We start from the raw sequence: 21,362 nt of genomic DNA on the forward strand, positions 1-21,362 counted from the left end.
AAGAATTAATCTTGACGTGGGAGAAGAGTGGTGATTTAACTTGAAAATGGAGGAAACGCACGTTTTTCCAGGAAGTCAAGTGCCTCAATGTTTAAATCAGGCTAGTCCATTCATAGTCCATCAATCGTTTGTACACGACGATAGAGCTGTCTGAAAGCTGATACTAGTTTGGGATGGGTAGTCTTTTAGCTAATATCCTCACCAAAAGTGAATGGTGATGTACCAGTATTATATAAAAAAAATTAGTATCAATTAATATCAAATCAGTAATCATTGTCTCATATACAAAGCTTCGATAATAAATGGAAAAAAATTTAAAGAGTTTCAGATGATGAAAAAAATATGACAAAAATCAAGAATAAAATTAAAGCTAAATTTCAGTAAAATGTTTCATTTTTATTACAACATTATAATCAAAAGATTATAATATATAATTGTTTTGATAATAACAGTACTACTTAAATTACTTAATTTAAAATCGTAATACTCTTCTTGTTAACTTATAATTGTATTTCAGGATCGAAAATGCGCTCAATTTGATGACATAACGAGATATATAAAAAATATCAACAAAAAAATATAGCTATGATTGAATAAAATCTTGTTTTTAATTAATTATATTTATGCATGTCGGTCTTTTATTATTATTTATACAATTCCATTTTTTTAATTTAACAATCTTGAACCTTTATATAATCTTGACAAATTAAATTTTTTCAAAAATTAATTTTACTTTTTTTACTATTATTTGTTCTTCCAATCCATACAACTTTTGTTCTCAAATATCTTGTTTTCAAGAAATTTTATGATTCAATACTTTTTGCCCATTCTATGAGACAATAATTATTGATTTGATACTATTTCTTCTGTGTACACAAAAAATATTTTTGTTTTAAAAATATCTTTAGTTTTAAAATGTAAATATAAAAATAAAATTATTTCGCGTTAAATACATAACTTGTTTTTGAGAAAAAAATTTTATATGGTTTTATTAAGAAAAATATGTTTTTAAATTAATCAATAATTTTTATAAAGTGAACAAACAATGGATAAGAAATATTATATCTTCAAATCAAGATTCATACCATTTTAATAACTACTATTATCAAAACAATTATATCGTGTCTTTTTTACATAACTATATAATATCAAAATTAATGTGATATTTTTTAAATAAAGATTATAATGTTATTATATTATAAAAAATATTTTAATTTGATACTAATTTTTTCCTCTATAAGTATAACACTAAAAGTATATAGAACCATTTTTTTTCTTTAAGTGTCATAACAATTATTCGTGAAATTATTTCTAATTCTTTCGATGCTGCCCGGTCGTCGGATTCTTCTAAATCTGGGTGACGGGCGATGAGTCATTTTTTTGTCAATGTTAAGATACGCATCACACGCGAGTGACAGGTTTCTCAAGGCACGTGTCGTACAAGTGTACTATTGTACTACGACGTATGTGAAGAGGCAGAGGCGATTATTTGATTCTTGCTGATAAGGTTTACATCAGATTTCGTTCTGTCAACGCAATGTTGAAATAATAAGCCGAGGAGCATAGGTAAATGGAGTCTCTGTACCTAATCGGACGATCGAAGACAGCGGAAAACTTTCGCGAAAATAAATCCATCATCAGATTTTCCAAAAAAAAGAACGCGTAATTTTGAAGTTGCGTTTAATCGGGAAAAGATTCAATTTTCACTTTCGCATTTATCCGTATAAAAAAAGCGCGATAATAACGGAACTCTGCAAAATTTTGCGCTCTATCTATCTTATTGTTATGTTATCTATGTTGGATAATCCGATTTGCAAGCAGGCAAATTTTATGTATAAATATTTTAACAAATAAACTTTTTTATTGCATGCATTTTTTTCTGTAAAATTATTTAAAATCAAAGACTTTAATTTTAGAATTACATTAGAATTGTCGACCTTAACGACAAACGTTGAAAACGTAAGTTGCAAAAATTTTCAAGTTATTTTAATACAATAATACAGCTATTTATATTATTAGAAGATTAATAAATTCCTAAAAATGATTAATTTTAGCGTAACTCGCGTGTGCCAATTTTTCATTATAAATTTATTTCCGCCAATTCGACAGTCCCTGTCTGTCTGACTATGCCGTTATTGTTCTACTGATTTTTTGGAAACTACGGATTAAATGCTTTTTTAAATTAATTTTAGAGCTTCAGTCATGAATTTAATGTAACTGAGTTTTAGTTTTCATTTTTATTTAAAAGTATAATTTTTTTTTTATAGGCAGCTTCCCGATAATGATAACGTAATCGTCTGATAACCGATGTAATTGAGTAAATTCTAGTTCAATAATATTAAAGATTAATGGAAATGAATATCGCGAATAAAATAAAATTGTAAATTCGATCATATATATTTTACTGCCAATAACAATTTTATCGTTGGTGACAATGAAGTTCACGCGTATTAAACTTTCATCGCGATTGTCCAACATTTTGACGGGAATAACACGTTGGGACAATTCACATATCTACGATGATTACATATGCGACGACGCATGTCCAAAGTTCCATAATTAATAATCGGGCACAGTCAGACGGACGTTGCAAATATAATAATGATATCTGCTTTCAATTATTCGTGTGTGTATCAATGCCATTTGTGATCGGCGCGTCACACAAGTTATGCGCATGAAAAATCAGTGCTGGGAAAAATAATTAGTTGAAATAGAAAATAGTAATAGAAATATTTATTTAAAGCATATACCTGTAAAAATTCAATATTTATTATTCGAAATAAATATTTTGTACAATAAATATAAAAAGAAACGAATATTTAATATTTATATATACATTTACTTGATATAAGGTACTTATTTTTCATTTCATATGTCATAGATAAATAAGTTTCCTTTATCTTCTATTGTTTATTTACTATTTTCTATTTCTTAAGAGTACAAAATAGAAAAAAGTAGTAAGATTTTGAAATAAAAAATAACACATGTTTCATAGATATATAACTGTAACCTAGCTACTTAGTTTGAACAATGACAAGTGAATTTATTTTAAGACACGTTTATAAAAAGATCAGTTATGTCTATCTGTGAAACATGCTGTTCTTTTTTTATTTCAGTCCTACTATTTTCTACTTTGTACTATTAAGAAATACACAAGATACTTACTTTAAAAAACATTTTTTATAGATACATACTGCAAATAAATATTTCTATTAAATTTATTTCAATTTTTCCCCAGGACTGGTTAAAATAAATACGATTGATACGTATATACAATATGACGTATGACGCATATGTATATGACGTATGCATGTATACGCAGAAAGAGAGGCGAGTATTTTACGTATAATGTTGTGATTATAAACATATTTATATATTATGTACCAAAACAAAACTCTATATCACTCGTTGCATGCGCTTATTAGCAATAATGAGGATACGGGAGTAAGCGGTGGTCGGATATAGTAATTTACACGTCTCCTTGCAAAATACCATACCGGCTTACTTATGTGGGGACAACAAAGATCTACGAAAGCGTGGAGAGTGGTCTCGTCGACGTTCTACTTTGTTAAGTACAGATAGCAGATATTGTGATATTGCCGCCGTGAGAGTGTTCGGTGAGACGAGTTCGCAGAGGTGAACAAGAAGCTGCTTCGATGGGCACAATCGTATATTGAAATATTTTCGCGGTTTTTTTTTACGCTTTATTATGCGTAGAAATAAATTGTCAATACACCGAAATCGAAAAATTAATTTATAATCGTTATATCAATTATAATCGTTGTTCTTTTTTAATAATTAAGTGAGATAAATAATTGTCTTATATTTTACGTGGAATTTTAATAATTACCGTAATATTAACTACGTTTATACAAATGGTTCAAGAAGAAATGCTTATTTTGCCCTTAAAATGCCTTATTTTCTTTTAAGCTTTTAAAGTACATTAACAAAATGCTCACATACATTAAATGTTAATGTCCCATATAAATGTAAATATGTGGATTAAAGTAAAAATTATTACAATAAATATTATTACAATTTATTAAGAAAAATTAAATATCTATGTTTAAATTCAAAACTATTAATAATCTCTCACTATTAATAATACAAGTATACAAAAAATTGTTAAGTTTGCGTCGGAGATCAGACCATTCTTATGTATTTTGACGCTGAAACCGAATTTGATGTTGCATATTAAAAACAAGACTATAAATGGTTTTAAAAATACTGATAAAGCCAGCTATTTTTCGTAAAAAAAAATAGTGACGTAATGAAGCAATTTGGACATCAAATTCTATTTCAAAGCGTCAAAATACGTAAGAATCCTATGATCTAACCTTCGGCGCAAATATAACAATTTTTTATATACCTATGTAATTGTAAAATATAATAATTACTTTATCAAAGAAAAAAATTGGCTAAGTATTAGTATTTATTCTTTATTCGATTAGAGTAATTAATTACTTTGAGCATTAAAAGCACCGTTATTAGAATATGCGATTTGTTAGTGTTTTTATTACTTAAATTTTTATTACTTAGACAATTAATCACTAATGAAGTAAATACTGTCATTATTAAATTTTCTCTGTTTCCCTGAAGAAACAATCTGTCAAAAATTCTTTTAATAAGAAATAAGAAAATTCTCCTCACCTACAAGCAATGCATGAACAATATGCGTTTGAATTATAACAATTTTTGATTTTTGATATCATACAGTTCGACTATTAGAATTGATATCCTTCCTTAGAAACAAATAAATTACGTCTATTTTACTTATTCTTCAAGTATACCCAATAACACAATACTAATCATTAATTGTGTGATCCCTGGAAAATCTGAGACATTTCTTCTGGAACACGCCGTAATTGGGCCGGTAAGTCCGATGCGTGCCCATCTCCTAATGAAAGCGATTACGAAATATTTCGATTCATCACACGTATCAGAGTGTGGTGCGTGTGTGCCGTGCCACTCGCGACAAAGTGTGCCACACGACAAAATGTGCACGCAACGAGAAGGAGGGGGTCATGTAATGCACGTAGGGAGAAGCTCTTGGGATCTCTCATTTTCTGCAATCGGTCGCGAATCGGAGAGCACGACTCAAGTCTCTCGAATGCGTCTCTCTCCGTGCAGTGGGACACCATCCTCCGACGAAATTCCCGCACCGCGTCCGTGTAACACCACAATCTCGATTACGCGGCCACTCTCCGCAACCGGGACGACGACTCGAGAAATTTCTCTCTCATCCGAGACCGCCCCGAGACTCTAATTGAGAATTAGCAATTCGCGGATTCCCGCGACGAACGTCCCATCTTCCCGCGATGTCTTCCCGATTCTTCTTTTTCTTCTTCCTCGAGGGAAAGAGAGAAAGAGAGAGAAAGAGACAGAGAGAAAGAGAGAGGGAGAGAGAGAGAGAGAGAGAGAGAGAGAGAGAAATAGAAAAAGAGAGGAGACCGAAATGGAAGAACGTGGATACGGATGTTCAAGCGTGACACGAGGATTGACAGAAAATCCTCCAGGAGATACTTCATGCAACGGACGGCGCGATACCTCGGTATCGGGGACACGTATGTTTCATTGGGGATCGCGACGGCGAAGAAAAAATCGGAGCGGGGAGATCGGTTGGAGAATTTGGATCTCGATAGAAGGTAGAGATAGAGAGAGATAGAGAGAGAAAGAGAGAGAGATATAGAGATAGAGATAGAGAAGAGAGCGAGCGAGCGAGCGAGCGAGCGAGCGGGGCCAATGGAGCGGTTACCTTGGAATGCTGTGCTGTCGTCGGTGTTATAGGCGGCGTGTCCTCGGCGTCTACGCTCGCTGCGTTTGGTAATCGCTGCTCTTGCACCGACGCCAAGCTACGGGAAACAGAAACCGAGTTTCGTCAGTAGAGAGAAAAATCTGCCGGTTTCTAACTTATCTAACTTTTTTTTTTTAATTCGTTATGTGTCGATCATTGAAATCAGGATTTTTAAATTTATCACATATCCCAAATGGTTTACCTCAGATTTTTAACATTGTGTTAATTTAACACAAGGTGAATACGATAGAAAAAGTAATACAAATGTTATATTAAAAATTAAAAAGAAAAAAAGAGAAAAATTGCTTAAGTTGCACATTGCTTCAATTAATATACATTTTTATATGTTTATCTTAGAATTTGGGTTTTAAGATTATTATTTTTATTTTTTCACTTATAAATTTTAACACTAAAAAATTGAATATTGACATTAAAAAGTAACATTCAAGTAACACTATCACATTATGTTAAATTAACATTTGAGTGTTTTAAAAAATGTTATACAAAAATTAAGAAAAATTCACAAAAATTTACAAAAAAGAACGATTCTAATATAAAATGTTTTTTACTTTAGTCGTAGAGAGAGAGAGAGCACATTAAAACCTTGCGATTTGTTAACAAAATGTTATCGCTAAAAGATTTGGTTAAAGATTTAAATGCGTATTTTAAATTTTATTGAATTTGTTCAAGAAATCTAGAAGCCTGTGTTTGATAGATATTTGTTAAAATACAATACGCAAGGAATCTGTTGTATATCGATTTCTAGGAAAAGAACATTCCAAATTTTGTTGAATTAATTAAAAAAGTCTAGAATCTGCATTTGATAAATTGTACAATAAATTGTACATCGTTTTTTTTTTATTTGATATACTGTCGTAAACAAAACGTAAAAATTTTATATGTATATATATACATATATACAATCGATTACTATTTGCAAGAAGAGCGTACATTTTGTTACTACTTAAGGAATCGAGCCATTGTTAAAAAACTTAATCAAACAACTGAAGTAGTTATGTAAAGTAAATACTTTAAATTTTGTGGAATTCATTCTGGATATCTAAGATATGCGTTTGACAAGCTCTTTGAATCGTCGTAAACGCAAGAATTTTCGAAAAACTTGGTCCTGCTACAGAATAGGTGGTGCCATTCTGATAAAATAAAAAGTCGTACCGTTTGAGCGTCACGAGGGTGCCGGTAAGTTTCTTGCAACGTCTCAACGCGGACTCCAATCGGTCGGGTTCTTCTTTCAGGAACTTCTCCTCGCGCACTACTTTTTCCATCTCGGAGCTCAGCAGGCCCTTCATACCCTCTTGCAAACTCGGGAACCGTACTTTCAGATCGGCCACGGTTTTACTGAAAAGGCAAAATCATTCCGCAAAATTATCCTGCATTTCCGTCATCATCACATATTAACTATAAAATTACCTAAACGTTCTGTCCCCGTAATTTTTCTATCGACAATAAAGAAAAAACTTTCAGGACTAGTGTGTTCTTAATTTTCCAGAAAAATAAAATTAAGGAAAAATTCAGGTTTTTAAAATTTTTTTCGAAAAATAAGGAAAACAACAGCTGTGATAATGACAGCTTTATTAAAAATTTAAAAAACGTATTTATTAGTTTTTAAGTAGAAAAAAAATCTTAAATCATTGACATAAAAAAAGATATTATCCTTAAAAGAAAAAGGTCTAGAAACATACGCTTAGTAAGTCTGAATCAATAAAATCTTATTGATTTGCAATGTAATATTGAAAAAACAGTTTTACTGAAGTATCTGAAAATTTAGCTACATACAGATCTGAAAATAATTTTGTTAGATCAGCAAGGCAGTTATAGAACGTAGAAATATTATAAATACAATATTAGATGTTGCTTTAATATAATAATAAATGCTACAATTATTTTAAGAATCAACACAATTTTCAGATGTAGCTCAATTTTTGGATAAAACCGATTTTTTTAGTGTACATTTATGACTGTGATTATCAATGACTATTCACTGTTTTTCAGTGATTTCAATTAAGGGAAGGGGTGGGTACTTTCATTAAATCATCACTGATTGATATTAGTTGTAAGTATAGCATCGAAAAATCAGATTATTCATAATTTTTCAGTAAGTACTACACTGATTTTGAAAGCGGCAAGAAAAAAATTGCGAAAAAAACTGTTTTTCCCAAAATTTCCGAGAATTTTCCCGGGCTAAGAACACTAGCCAAAGTAGATTATTCGTAAAATTCTATCAACACATTTAGCGTTAACTAACACGACGACAATGATGCTCTCTGCTCAAATGGTATCGGACGTACGCGTAGCTTACCTGGATTTACTCAATATCAAAGCCATGTTCTCCACATCCGACATATTGACACGCGTCTTTCTATTGATCACGTTACCGCGAAGCTCCTCCACGGTGCTTTCGAGCTCGCTGAAATTCGCAAACGTTTACGTTTACGTTTCTTTGTGCGTTATTTTTTTTCTTTTGTGTTTGTTAGCGTAACCGTCTCCGGGGAGGTGGCGATTACTTACGTGAGATCTTTTTCCAGCCTTATCATTTCTTGCTTGTAGAGATCCTCTTCGCGGCTCAGTCGGATCTTCTCCGTGTCCCCGGCCGTCCAAGCTGCGTCCCCTCCCGATAATAACATGGCCCTGCGACAATAATCAGTCATTGAGCAGCGTATTTCCTTTATTAAAACACTGCCGAAAGAAAATGTATTTCTAGTTTTATTATTTATTAATATAAAAATTGTTGTGGAGCACATATATGGGTTCGTAATATTTATATTATTAAATATTGCAGTAATATTTATATAAGTTGGCGTAATGACGTCGTATACTTTGTATTTATTTATATATATTTCATGTAATATGGTATTTATACATGTTATATAAATATACTATTTATATTCTGATAATATAAATAATAAAAATACGAAAATTATAAATAATAAAAATTTCTTTTTATATTACTTGTTTTTTTTTCAGTTTTTTTCTTGTTTACATCAAAAGCCTTTGAAATGTTCCAAACATTGTTTGAATTAAATTCCACAATATGTCCAGCACAATATACATAATAATGCTGTGTGTTGAACTTTTGGAGACAAAAAATTAAAATATTGTTTTAGTGATAAAAACGTTAATTGATTTTCTAAAAAATGTACTAAAACAAAAAATAATTATATTAAAAAACAAAAATAATTGTTTTATTTCATTTCTTCTTTTCCTTAAATGTATAGTAAGAGCCAAAAGTTTCCGGCCTCAAGAAAATTTTTAGATCTTACTATATATGTTATATGTTCAGATAATTGTTTTACAATGGATCATAAATTTAAACAGCTTACTAGACAAATTTTTAATATAAGCCTAGCATTTAAAGGAATAAATAAACTTAACAAATTTATAGAAACAAAAAGTATTCCAATAATACATGCATACATTTCTTATAAAATGAATTATTTAAATTGAGAGGTGTGCAATTATATTGTTTTATTTATGTATACTTTATATATGTATACCCCCCCCCCCTATTTTCTGTTTGTTTCTTGCCAAATAAAAATGATTTCTGTAACAGAGAATGACTTGGCGGCGTAACCAAGATTTTTTTGGAAAAATAGACTTGTCTTTGTGTAGAAAACCCTTTAATTATGTGAGTTCACTCATCCAATCGATCGTGTGATACGCGTTCATACCTAATTGTGATGAACGTGTCCTTGATAGTCTCGCGCACCGAATGAGCCTGTGCCTGCGACATGCGCCTCAAGTTTCTCACTTCCTGCCTGAGATCCTTCGCTTTCTTCTGCAGACCCCTCAGCTGATTATACATCTCCGGCGTGAGCGCCAGATCCCTGTACACGTACTGACCACCGGCCACCAGTGCGACCGGTTTTGGCGGTGGTGTCGGCTTATGCCTGTCTCTCTCTGGAATTGTTCATTCAACGCGTAAAAGAGCGTATCACCTGCGCGATCACTCGTGACTTTTGCGCGAACATTTAAAGGATTTAAGCTCGCACGGCACCGCTTCTTCTCTCGCGCGAAAAGAGCCTTTGAAGTGGCGAACGTTCGGAATCGGAAATATCAAACTGCGCGGCCACGAGCGTCAGTTCGCAAAGTTAAACCTCTTTGCGAATAATGCGGAGAGAACGTTCGAAAGAATATTGGAAAAAAAAAAGAAATAAAACCGCTTTCGCGCCAATGTAGTTCAACTTTAAACTCGATTTAACTGACTTTTTATCTTTTTCTAATTCATAGAACAAGAAAAGGATAAAAAGTAAATTAAATTGAGTTTAAAGTTAAATTTACTTTTGTCTAAATAAATCTAAATGGGATAAATCATCGACACATTTTATTTCACTGATATCCAGATGTAATTAATTATGGAATTCTTAACACATTTCGTGCCGCATTAATTTCAGGCGGGTTCGTCCATCACGTGAGTCAACGGTGAATCACGGCACACATTTTTGCTTGAGTTCATTACATTTACTAGGTAAAACATAATTCATAATGATTTCTTTAAATTTACAAAAAATTGTTATTATAAAAAAAACGGTTATACCAATGTTACGTCATAATTATGTGTCAACCATGGTATTAAAAATTGTTTTATAGTTACGTTCCTCTTTACAATTAAACGGTTATTGTCTTCTAAAATACGAAAATCATACGAAAATTAAAAAATAAATAAAGAAATTTCTTTTTCATACTTTGACATTTTTTTCAACATTAAATTTTAGAGATTTGCAATGAAAAATATATTGAATGCATGTCAAACATAACCTGTGTTTTTAATAAATTTGATTGTTAGAATATAGTGAGAACCGCGTTGACCTCATTAGCCGTTTTTAATCATTGGTTTATAAAAATTAAACTTGTATTACTTGTAAACTATATATGTATATAGGTACATTAGATATATCAGTAACACAAGTTAATAATATTAGTGATAAAGGATAAGCGAAAATCCTTCAAGATTATTGACGAGCAGCTTAATCAATCTACATTAAGGAGAGCCTAAAGTCACGGAATTAGCAACATTGCAAGTTGAAATTTTCTTTGAATTGGCTTCACAAAATTAAAAACCCTTTTGCACGTGTAAGTACGCGCAAGAATAAATACCGAGAGACTTAACTTGAGCTTAGGAACGAAAAAAATTAAAAATTAAAAAAATTACCGACATATAAGATCCTTTCGCTTTTAAGTTGAGCCTTTCTGACATACTCTTCCGTGCATTTTAAACCTGCAAACGGATTTTTAGTTTTACAAAGCCAATTCGAAGGTAATCTCTCCAAGAATTAAATTCAAAATGATTGTATATTTACAATTTAAAGTGGAATTCAATTAGCTTATCGGAAATACAAACGGGAAGTCCGGCTTTGGGCCCGGCAACTCACGCCGCACGAAATGTGTTAGTCAGAAACGACGACGAGCGAAATCTGCCTCTCTCGTATTTCTCTCACAATCAGCCGACTGTACCGTGGCATCTCGCGTGCCGGGTTTGCGAAAGGGAATGAAACGCGGCTGCCGCTGATTGCCGTCGCGGCAGATGAACGATTCCTCAATCAGCTGATTAAATTTGACGCTCGTCACCCGTACATATAACGCGCCGACTGATCGACGCCTCGTCATAACGGCTTCGCACGACAGAAGAGCGGAGGCCTCGGTAATGAGGGGACGGGGAACGGTGTTAAACGGGTCGGCGACACAACACAATTTTACTGTCACTTTTATTGCCGCGATTTTATTGGACGGATGACGAAAGGCAGAAAGAGCGGAAGAAGGAGACAACGGATGACCTAACTGGCGGAACGAAAGTGTCGTCGAAAGTGTTCCAAGCGGAAGGGCCAAGTGTATGTGCGTGTTGTATCTGCGTGTGACATACACTTCCCATCGTGATACGTCTCGCTCCTGTGCGCTCCACAATAACATAATTATCACCGCGGACGTCGTCGCTCTCGCATACCTAGCGATATTTTCGTCGGCGAGAATCAATTTCCTTATGCTCGATCGACGTGCGTTGCGATTTAATCGAATTCCTCGACAGCGCCATGCACAAATTTTCACGTGCATTGATAAACATAGAATAAACGCATACCGGTTTCTACGGGAAAAACGGATATTACGAAAAAAAAAAAAAAATGGACTTTTATATTATTATTGCCTCTCTTTGTTTGTTATCCTTGACAAAAACTTTTCAAATAGAAATATATACGCAGAAAAAGATTCCTTCAGATTCAATAAGATTGACCAAAAACAAAGAAATATATACTTTGGAATAGTTAAACAAAACTGTTTGTTAAATCTAAAAAATCTTCCTCTCTGTGTACATATAAATAATATATGTGATTATGCATAAAATATGTTCACATATGTTCTTTATCGTTCTCTTGTATATATAAACTCTGTTTATGTATAGAAAAAAATATAATAATAAAAAAAGAATAATTGAAATAACTGAAACATAAATAAAGAAATTATTTTTTTCATAGTCATTTTGTCCCAAAAGTAAAATTGCGATTAAATACTACAATGTCTTATATATAAAATTATTTAAATCGGAATCTTACTGATTTGTAATACTCCACTTGTAAGTGTGAACATTAATATTTATTCACTATCTTTCAATAATTCCAATTAAGAAGGAAATACTCCACTAATCGGAAATCAGTATATTAATAAAGAAAGATAATATATACGTATAAATAGCACTGAAAACAGACTACTTAGTATTTTCAATAAATAATGCACTATATAATTCTGATTTAGAAAATATGTAATTTTATATATTCAATTATTATGTATTTATATATGATATTGCACAAGATTTAATGTTCTCTAATTTCGTCAAATTTCATTTTTTTTGTAAAATAAGAACACAATTATTTCAAATATATTTTCTTACTATTTTTTCTATGTATAGAAGTAGAGATTATACAAGAGAGTAGAAACCCATATGTAGATATATCTTATATATGTATTTATACACGAAGAGAGAATTTCTCGTAATCCCGACAGTTATGGTAGAGTCATATGACATTGACTTATTCGATTGAATGCATTAATGCGCACTAATGGTGCACATGAAAGTCGCCGTACACAAATTGGCGTAAAAATATGTGATATAAAATATGTCACTTTTACACTTAGATTTAGCGTTCAGCGGATTTACCGTGCACCAATTCGCGCATTATTGCAGTCCAATCCAATTTGCTATTAGTCGCTCATGATAATTTTACTATGTAGTATGGCGATTGATCGGCGCGTTATTTATTTCATAAATAGACAAATATATAACATAAGAAATGACGTAAGATGTAAGACAAGAGACTCATTATTCAAAGGTCTTATGTTTTTCAAATTCTACTGGAATAAACGTGTTTTCCAAATGATATATATGTATAATATTAAACACATAATCCTACAAAGACAAATTTCGTATATAATTACATATCATTATGTTAAAAATTTTATTTCAAATTATATAAAAAATGTTTAAAACATTTTACAATGCAACATGATAATTTTTATTGACCAGTTCCTGAAATAACTCTTGCATATTTAAAAAATTCCTATCCGTTTTTCAGAAAATTTCATTCATTATTCCTAAAATTTGATGTTTGTCATCAAGCATAATATATTGATCTAAGTTTTACATGATTGATAAAATTTGTAGCAAATTTTGCTGATAGAATATGATGAAAAATTCTCTTCGTGTTTTTAGATGAAAACATTTTTATCAGGACACAAAAACTGGCGATAAATTCTCTTGTATAAAATCAAAACAAAATCGCAGCAAAATCGTCAGCTCCTAAATATTTGTGGAGTAAGGTAGAAGCCTTCGCATTGCCATTTTGCAGCGAAAATGCGACGCATTGGTTATTAAACGGTGCGCGAAGGAGACGAATAATTTTTTTTCACCTAGGTGCATCTGTGCGAGGCCAAAAAAGAAAAATTCGCAATTTTGTCCATCGGTACGCCGATCCGTGAGACAATCTCGAATGAACCGATCCCATGATAAGCGACGTCGCGCGTCCCCACGGGGCAAATAAAAGTACGCGTCTGACAAGATGAATAAAGGATGAATTTACGAGCCACAGGGTCGGCGGGACGGAAGGGATGGTAGACTGATAAGACGGATGTATCGTGATGTTTCCGAGTGATCGGCGGCAGCAGATACGCAGCCGTGACATATCGTTCGGTCTGGAGAACGGAGGAGGAGAGACAGAGAGAGAGTGAGAAAGACGCGCGGTGCGCGAGCGTCAAACGCGAGAAAATGCATTTGTCGCAAGTATCCTGTAAAATAATATACCGTGAATTGCCTCCTGTCGCGCCCGTGCGGCCGCGATCGCACGAAGTGCAGCTTGGTTTTGAGATAAGAAAGACGCGATGAGAGATACAGAGAGGGAGATCATGTGAATTTCTCATTCGAGGTATAAGACGTCGCGCGATGACGTCTTGCGGATAATCTCGAAAAGAAAGAGAGAGAAACTAAAGAAAATTCCAGAAAAGAGAAAGAGAGAGAGAGAGAGACTAAATAACGTTCACCGGTTACTGAATGTGATTGATATGAAATGCGAAATGTTTTTTTTTTTTTTTTTTTTTTTTTTTTTTTTTTTTTTTCAAAGTCACTTCTGCGAGCTTCTGCTACGTGCGAACACGCTGGACGCTGTTTGCACGTACATGGCTCAATTTTTATTTTAGACTTTTTTTTTCACATCGGCCTGGCAAGAAAACTGTCTTTCCGCTCGCATACGGCGTACTTTGAAAAATATCGATTTTCATGGAAATGAACGTATTGATTCACGTTTAAAAAAGTCTAGCAACGTCGATGTGCAGGCAGCGCTTTCCATCGAGAGTGGACTTACAATTTTCCGGTGCCCTCTATACACAGTGCCGTCCCAGGAGAGGCGAGGAACGAACGAAAAAAATTAAAAAAAAAGAAAAAAAGGAAGAGAACGAGCTCGAAAACGACGGAGCGGCGGAAGAAGATTTGTACCAAAGACTTGGAGCGACGCTCATTATGTGAACAACATAGAAATATGATAGACACAGCGTGACACATAGGGAAGAAGCATAGACACTAGGACTGGAACTATTCGGGTAACAATAATAATAACAATCTTATTGAAGTGGTTATAAATTTGGATAACCCAAAAGATATTTTAATTAACGTGACATATCTATAATTATCTACCGTTTTGAAGTAATGCAATCATTAAATAAATAGTAAGTATAATATAAATAATAGACAAAAATGTTTTACACGTTGTAATGAAAGGTTTTTAACAGAATCTTTGTACATATAAACTTGTAAATATTTTGTAGTAATTGAAATAATTCTTAAAAAAAAAAATCAAAATGTAGCTTACTATGCCAGTTGAAGTGAAACTCAAACGTTCATTTTTCGTTATGCGTTATCAAAACATTAATTATTACAAAATATAAAATAGTATTACAAAAATTGCTGTACCATCTAATAGAAGACACTTTTTAGATTATATTTCTTTCAAAGTTTAATTTTAACTTTTGTTTAAGAAATGTTATATCCAAGAATAAAGTAGTATGCTATATCTTTCTTTGATACATAATCTAAAATATTTAAATATCTCTTCGAATATTTACAGAAGATTTCATCTTAATAAGAAAATTTTCGACAAAATATGGACATTCAATAAGAGATTATCTCGGAATAACGGCATATTTTTCCAAATTTTTGGAAAATTATTCCGCTCTTAAATATTTTTCAATATAAAAAATAAATTAAAGATGTTAAATAGAAAGAAATTAAATAGACAAAAAAATTAATAACTAAGTAGAAAGATACTTTTAAATGCGAAAAATAAGAATATTTCGTAAGAAATACAATTCCAAGTGTAATATAAATTTTGTTTGAGTTTTGTTCACGTTAAAGGTATGGGACTTCTTGAATCGTAAAAAAAAAACTGCCGAATAGTTCCAACCCTAACAGAAAGACGGGAAAGTTTTACCTTGAGAAGACATCCTCGGCAACGTGGAGGATTTGATTGCCGGTTTCGTGGGTTTTGTATCCGCTAGTCGTGGTAGGCATTGCAGAATCGAATACGAGAAGGTGTTAGAGATTATTACGTTAGTATCCGCGTCAGGATCTTTTGTTTTCATATAAATATGGTTTCACTTTTTTGTGCAAAATCCCTTCTTACCATTAAATTGAGCTCTTATTATCACTAATACTATACTCACTGAATACTGAATACGATATTCGTTACTGGATAATAGGAAGTGGCAAAAACGAATCATCGTATTTTAAATGACGTCTGTTTCTAATTATTATCAAAATCAATAATTGTTAGAATAACGTCAGGAAATCGTACAAGTCATTGAGCGAAATAATAATGTTAGAAACTAAAATCGTACATCAAGTATTATTCATATATTACAAATAACATAGATTAATTCTATATTATTTTTATTACGTTTTACAAAAAAAATTGTTGTATTATTTCGTCCAATGAAATATTGGGGAAGAGAGAAAAATAAAAGTAGTATATGTATATATTAATACCAATCATCGCGATAATAGTTATATAAAGTCCATTTACGTTATTTCTAAAGAATTATATGCTGTTAGCGTTCGAAGATCGATATTTGGAAAGACACAAGAATGTATTACAATTCACCAGATTCATTACTGTATTTAGCATTGTTAATTAACAATTCTCTCATTATGTAAACGTGCAGAAAGAAGGATTACTAAATGCGAATAATTATTAAAATCGATTGAATCGAAATCGATGATCCATGAATCGCACGAGAGAGCTCCGCAGGATTTTGAAAGCAGGTTGCGTGATTATAGGTCTTTACTACTTGTGGCAATCTTCAATCGAACTTCAATCGAGAGATCAGATGCACTCTTCGATATTATCGCGTGGCAAGATTGCATCCAATTTTTACTCGTTTCGAAACAGCTAATCGTGATACAAAGTTGTATCGTACTTAAATTACTACAGTGTCTCTTCGGCAAGAAGAGATTGACGTTGTCATCACGATAAATTTTGATCGTGCTGGGTCGCCGATATGCACGCGATGGAGAGAAAGTACCATTTATTCTACTATGTTAGCAGAATATGGAAGATTAGAAGACTGGTAAAATACTTGGGCTGAATAAGGCTCGCTTGATTTATTTTATTTTTTAAAACCCATTAAATACAGTTTTTAAAATCTGTTAAACTGGCAGTTAAATTAGAATTATATATATAAACAAAAATTTTTCAAAAATTCCATTTTCAAAAATTATATTGTATATAAACGGAGTTTTTTAAATACTATTTTATTAAATGCTATTCTATTAAACAGAGTTTCCAAAAAAAAAAAAAAAAAAAAAAAAAATACAATAAATTATAAACGGGGCTTATTCGGTCCACGTATCTCGTTAGGATTAAAAAATTCGCGCCCGTATCAGGTGATCGTTGGAAAACGAGAATGTCTTCTTGCGAACTGTTTCGCGTTTAGATGAACGTCTACCACTTCCTTAACATGAACCAACAACAGTGCGATTCGGTATTCTGGCCTTTACAGCGGTGCTTATAGCATACATTTTGCAATTTAGACTGTTTTCTGTGTTTTTTTTTTTTTTTTACGTGACGTGCGCTAGCCGTTACCTGCATGTTGCGGGGAATGTTGTTTGGGGGAGTTCATGTCTGGTGGCTCGTCACTGAAGGACACTGACTTTTCAAACGACACCGACTTGTCTGCAATAGATGTTGATCAGCGTATTTTCGCGTGGTACATGTGCGTAAGAAGCGTAAGAAGCGTGAGAAAGTGCGCATTCGGCCGGGATCAATGGGTCTCGATGGGTGATGCGGGGGATGAGACCAGCGCGGGCTTTCGGAATACCTTTCTCGTTCGAGTCAGAGAATCGCACTTTTGTCAAACACTTTATATGTAATGTACTAATTAAGCCGGAAGCACAATCTCGTGCTCTCCTTCGGCTTGCTTCACTTGACTTTTTCATCTAAACTATAATTCACGAGTATATGAATTAATGCGAGTAATTAATGACGCTTTTTGCGATCTCTGCTTTGGAGAAGAACTCCGAACGGCCGTGTCACCGCGAATCACCCCCTAAAGCCGACGCTGAGTAAAACGATCATGAGCAGGGTGTCGATACTTCGGCACGTGTACCATGCAAACGAAAATCGCGGATGATCGCGTAGAACATGATGCATTATAAATAGCGATGCTTTTACGATGACGGTTCACGGCTCAAAAAAAAAAAAACGGTGAAAAAGAAATTAATGAAACGATCGCGCGACTTGGACACAGACAAATGTAATGAGGAAAACGAGACTGAAAAAGACAACAATCGCGCGAGTGAGCAGATTTAACGAAAATGTTGATGATACATCGAAAGTCGGCAAAATATCCAACGAATTAAGATCGTACGAGCAGGAAGGTAAAACAAAATGTAGATGAGTGGGAGAGAGAGAGAGACGGCGTGCAACAACGACAACGCAAGAGATAAGAGGCGACAATGCGGCGAGCGTTCGCAAAAGAGTGCATATATAAAAGAAACATATATATTGAAGCGCACCTTTGCCTAACTTTGGCGGTTTAACGTCAGTCCTTAAGTACGAGTCATCTGTAACGGCAGGTTGAGACACTTGAATTTTAAAGGACACGCGTTTTATTAACAGCAATATAAAGGTAGAGACAACGTTAAATATATAAATATGTGTAAAATATATAATATATATATATAAATAGATATAAAAACTATAATATCTATATATATATAATTTTTTAAATCATATATATACATATAAATATTATATGTATGGTAAATTAATTGTTATATTTATATATATAAATAAACGTAATAAGTAGCGGTTACACAGTGATTTCGGAGGTGAATAGAAGATAGAAGAAGATGAGAGACACACCTGGCAATGAGGCAGAGCTGGAGCTAGAATGTTTGTCGAACTCATCCCCGGCGCCTGGTGTGTGCGTTAGTCGGAATAACAAAGCAGTTGTACAGCAGGGTTTCAGGAGAGTTCAGTCCGTGAGACTACACCGCTACGGGCAACTATATGCCGGCAATTATATGTTGCGGATTCAACTAGAATCAATGTTCTCCGAAGCGGCTTCCCGGGCGTGTTACGCGAAAATATTTGTCAACGTGCGTATTTAAACTCGAAACAAAGCTCGCTGTCGACAAACTGTTGGCGAAAAATTCTGACTATTTGGTAATTCAAGCGAATTTCTCGCGGGTTCTTTAATTTAATTTAATTTAATTTAATTTAATTTAATTTAATGTTACACTGCTTTTATACTGCTTTCATTATGAAATTGAGGAACGTCGGCTTTTAATTTGTTTACAGAGATGATTCACATAGAATAATAATAAGTATTGTCGCGCAATATAAAAAATTTACCCACCGAAGAAAATGTTATTAATTTAACTAAATTTTTCAACTTGATAAAATTTCTTTCGGTCAAATAATTACATACAATAGTCAATTTATATATATATATGAGATTAAAATTTAAGTACTTTACGTATTTAAATTAAAAATACGTGCAAACACCCTTTAATAGAAAGTCGAAACATTTAGTCATAAGTTAACAACTTTTTTTGACGTATCGCGAACGTCAATTACTTTTGAAGCATTAAATTGCATTTTATTCTAATAAAGCTCCACATGATATCATTGTAAAATATTGCTAAACGATACGTTCAAATTTCTCTAGCATTAATTCCGCTTTCAAAACACGTTATAGGTAATGGCATATTGTTACTGGCGCGTAGCTCACGGCATAAATTCTTCCAATATATATGTATATCTGCATGTATGTATGCAACACATATGTATGCGTATGCACGTTTACATCTAAAGTTGTGTCGTTTCAGCGAATCTCAGCTTATCTAGAAGACGGCCACGACATTCACCATGAATCGTAAATCGGAAATAGAGAATGATGCAAACGCCAAAAGCTTGTCTGATCTTTTATATAAACATTAAGCATTTTTAATATTTTCCTTTACTTCTAACTTTATTTTTCTGTTTCTACTAATAGCAGGAGAGAATTCTGTTTTAAAAATCGTTCTTGAAATTATATTTATACTTTCTGAGTGTTTACAATCAACTGAGTCATGTAGTAAAAATTAAGCAGACGGTGAACGAAATCGACGTGACCGTCTTATTCTCAATATCTAGCTATCGACTAGCTATTGATGCCAACGTATTTGCGGTACAATAATGTTACTAATTGTAAGAACCATGATTACGAGGTGATCTGAAAGTGATCGAAAGAGACAATGAAGATGAACAGGCACGGATGATACGAATAAAATGAATGTTAGTAGAGACTACTTAATATGGAGTGTCTAGCAGTCTCATGTGTCTCTTAGCTGAAACTATCTTAAGTGAATTAAGTGAATGCGTTCTAAAACTTCTGTAAAAATAAGCACTGAAAGGGGAATTGAACGAGGTGGCATCGCTAAACAGCTAAAATCGATTATCCTTGCTCGGGCAAAGAATTTTCAAGATTGCAGCTATCACGGTATTTACGTGGCTCGTCCCAGAGGCAGCTTAACGATTGTGATTCGCGAGCCCTTCGTCGAGTTAAAAAGATTTAAAAAATAAATCATCCTCGCTGCGTATGAGACGAGCCTCTCCTCTCAGAGCGGTATACGTTACCGAAAAACCACGGTGACAAACGCGACGTTATCGCGTGAAAGCGAAATCGAAGTTACGGAAAGAAACCTGGGGGGTGGAAATGAAAAGAAAAGAAAAAAAAAAAGACCCGCGAGTTTTACGGGGACGTACCTGCTGCTCTCGCGTAAGGATCACGTCCCGGCGGGACCTGCAAGTACTCCCGCGGCGAAGGACTCGTGTGCGGCGCGTGTGTCAGGGCTTTCTGCACGAGCCCGGTCAGATTGGCCAGCTGCCTCTCCATGTGCTCCACCCTTATCCTGCGACAGATAATTCTCGGTCAGGCAACGGTCAGGTTAATGCTTATCTGTCGCTCTAAAAGGAAAAGAGATTGCGCAGTTCCGAAAATTTATACGCCAGGCGCTCGGTGAAACACCACGCTTGCCGAATGCTGCAAGAACCATGGTTGCTTTAAACAGACATTGCATATCACGACCTCGTCAGACAGTCTCATGCGCTATACGACAAATAATCCATCGGATACAGAACAAAAGAAATCCTATCGTTATACCAGATGTTAATTAATTAGAGTTAAAATTACTTAATAAAATAAATTGGAGTTATCAGCAATTGTAAAATTTTAGATTTGATTGTCTTTCACAATTTTCAAGATTCTTATTTGCTTCAATTTGATTCAAAGAGAGTTTTCTACTTTACTTGCTCATATTTTTAGAAAATCTTTAAAAGCAGTAAATAAATATTTTTCAAAATTGTTTATTTTTTACTTCTCATTGTTCAATCAATTTCTTATTAAAATTACACATAAATAATTAGTAAAAGATTTATTAGACCTCCGCATGGTTCATCAGTGACTATATAGAATTTCTCAGTGATATTAAAAACTCCAAAGTCATTATAATTATTGTTGTGTCATCAAATGAATC

The 21,362-nt window shown here is 33.3% G+C and overlaps 1 protein-coding gene across 26 annotated transcripts in view; it reads right to left on the reverse strand.

Moving 5' to 3' along the window:
* LOC105831681 overlaps positions 1 to 21,362 on the reverse strand; it is a 304,195-nt gene that overhangs the window by 19,829 nt on the left and 263,004 nt on the right. For 14 of the 26 annotated variants that reach the window (XM_036292708.1, XM_028193968.2, XM_036292706.1 and 11 more), the window contains 10 exons: positions 20,593 to 20,738; positions 18,706 to 18,759; positions 18,357 to 18,425; positions 17,425 to 17,514; positions 15,775 to 15,837; positions 9,481 to 9,709; positions 8,321 to 8,440; positions 8,112 to 8,219; positions 6,968 to 7,150; positions 5,756 to 5,852 (listed from right to left, as the gene is read on the reverse strand). In XM_036292708.1, the coding sequence (XP_036148601.1) occupies positions 5,756 to 5,852; positions 6,968 to 7,150; positions 8,112 to 8,219; positions 8,321 to 8,440; positions 9,481 to 9,709; positions 15,775 to 15,837; positions 17,425 to 17,514; positions 18,357 to 18,425; positions 18,706 to 18,759; positions 20,593 to 20,738 (1,159 nt within the window). The remainder of the gene's footprint in view (positions 1 to 5,755; positions 5,853 to 6,967; positions 7,151 to 8,111; positions 8,220 to 8,320; positions 8,441 to 9,480; positions 9,710 to 15,774; positions 15,838 to 17,424; positions 17,515 to 18,356; positions 18,426 to 18,705; positions 18,760 to 20,592; positions 20,739 to 21,362) is intronic. The other 12 variants (XM_036292711.1, XM_036292718.1, XM_036292707.1 and 9 more) reach the window with 11 other exon arrangements.

Source organism: Monomorium pharaonis, chromosome 10 (assembly GCF_013373865.1).
Source record: "Monomorium pharaonis isolate MP-MQ-018 chromosome 10, ASM1337386v2, whole genome shotgun sequence".
In the NCBI taxonomy this organism is placed as follows: domain Eukaryota; kingdom Metazoa; phylum Arthropoda; class Insecta; order Hymenoptera; family Formicidae; genus Monomorium; species Monomorium pharaonis.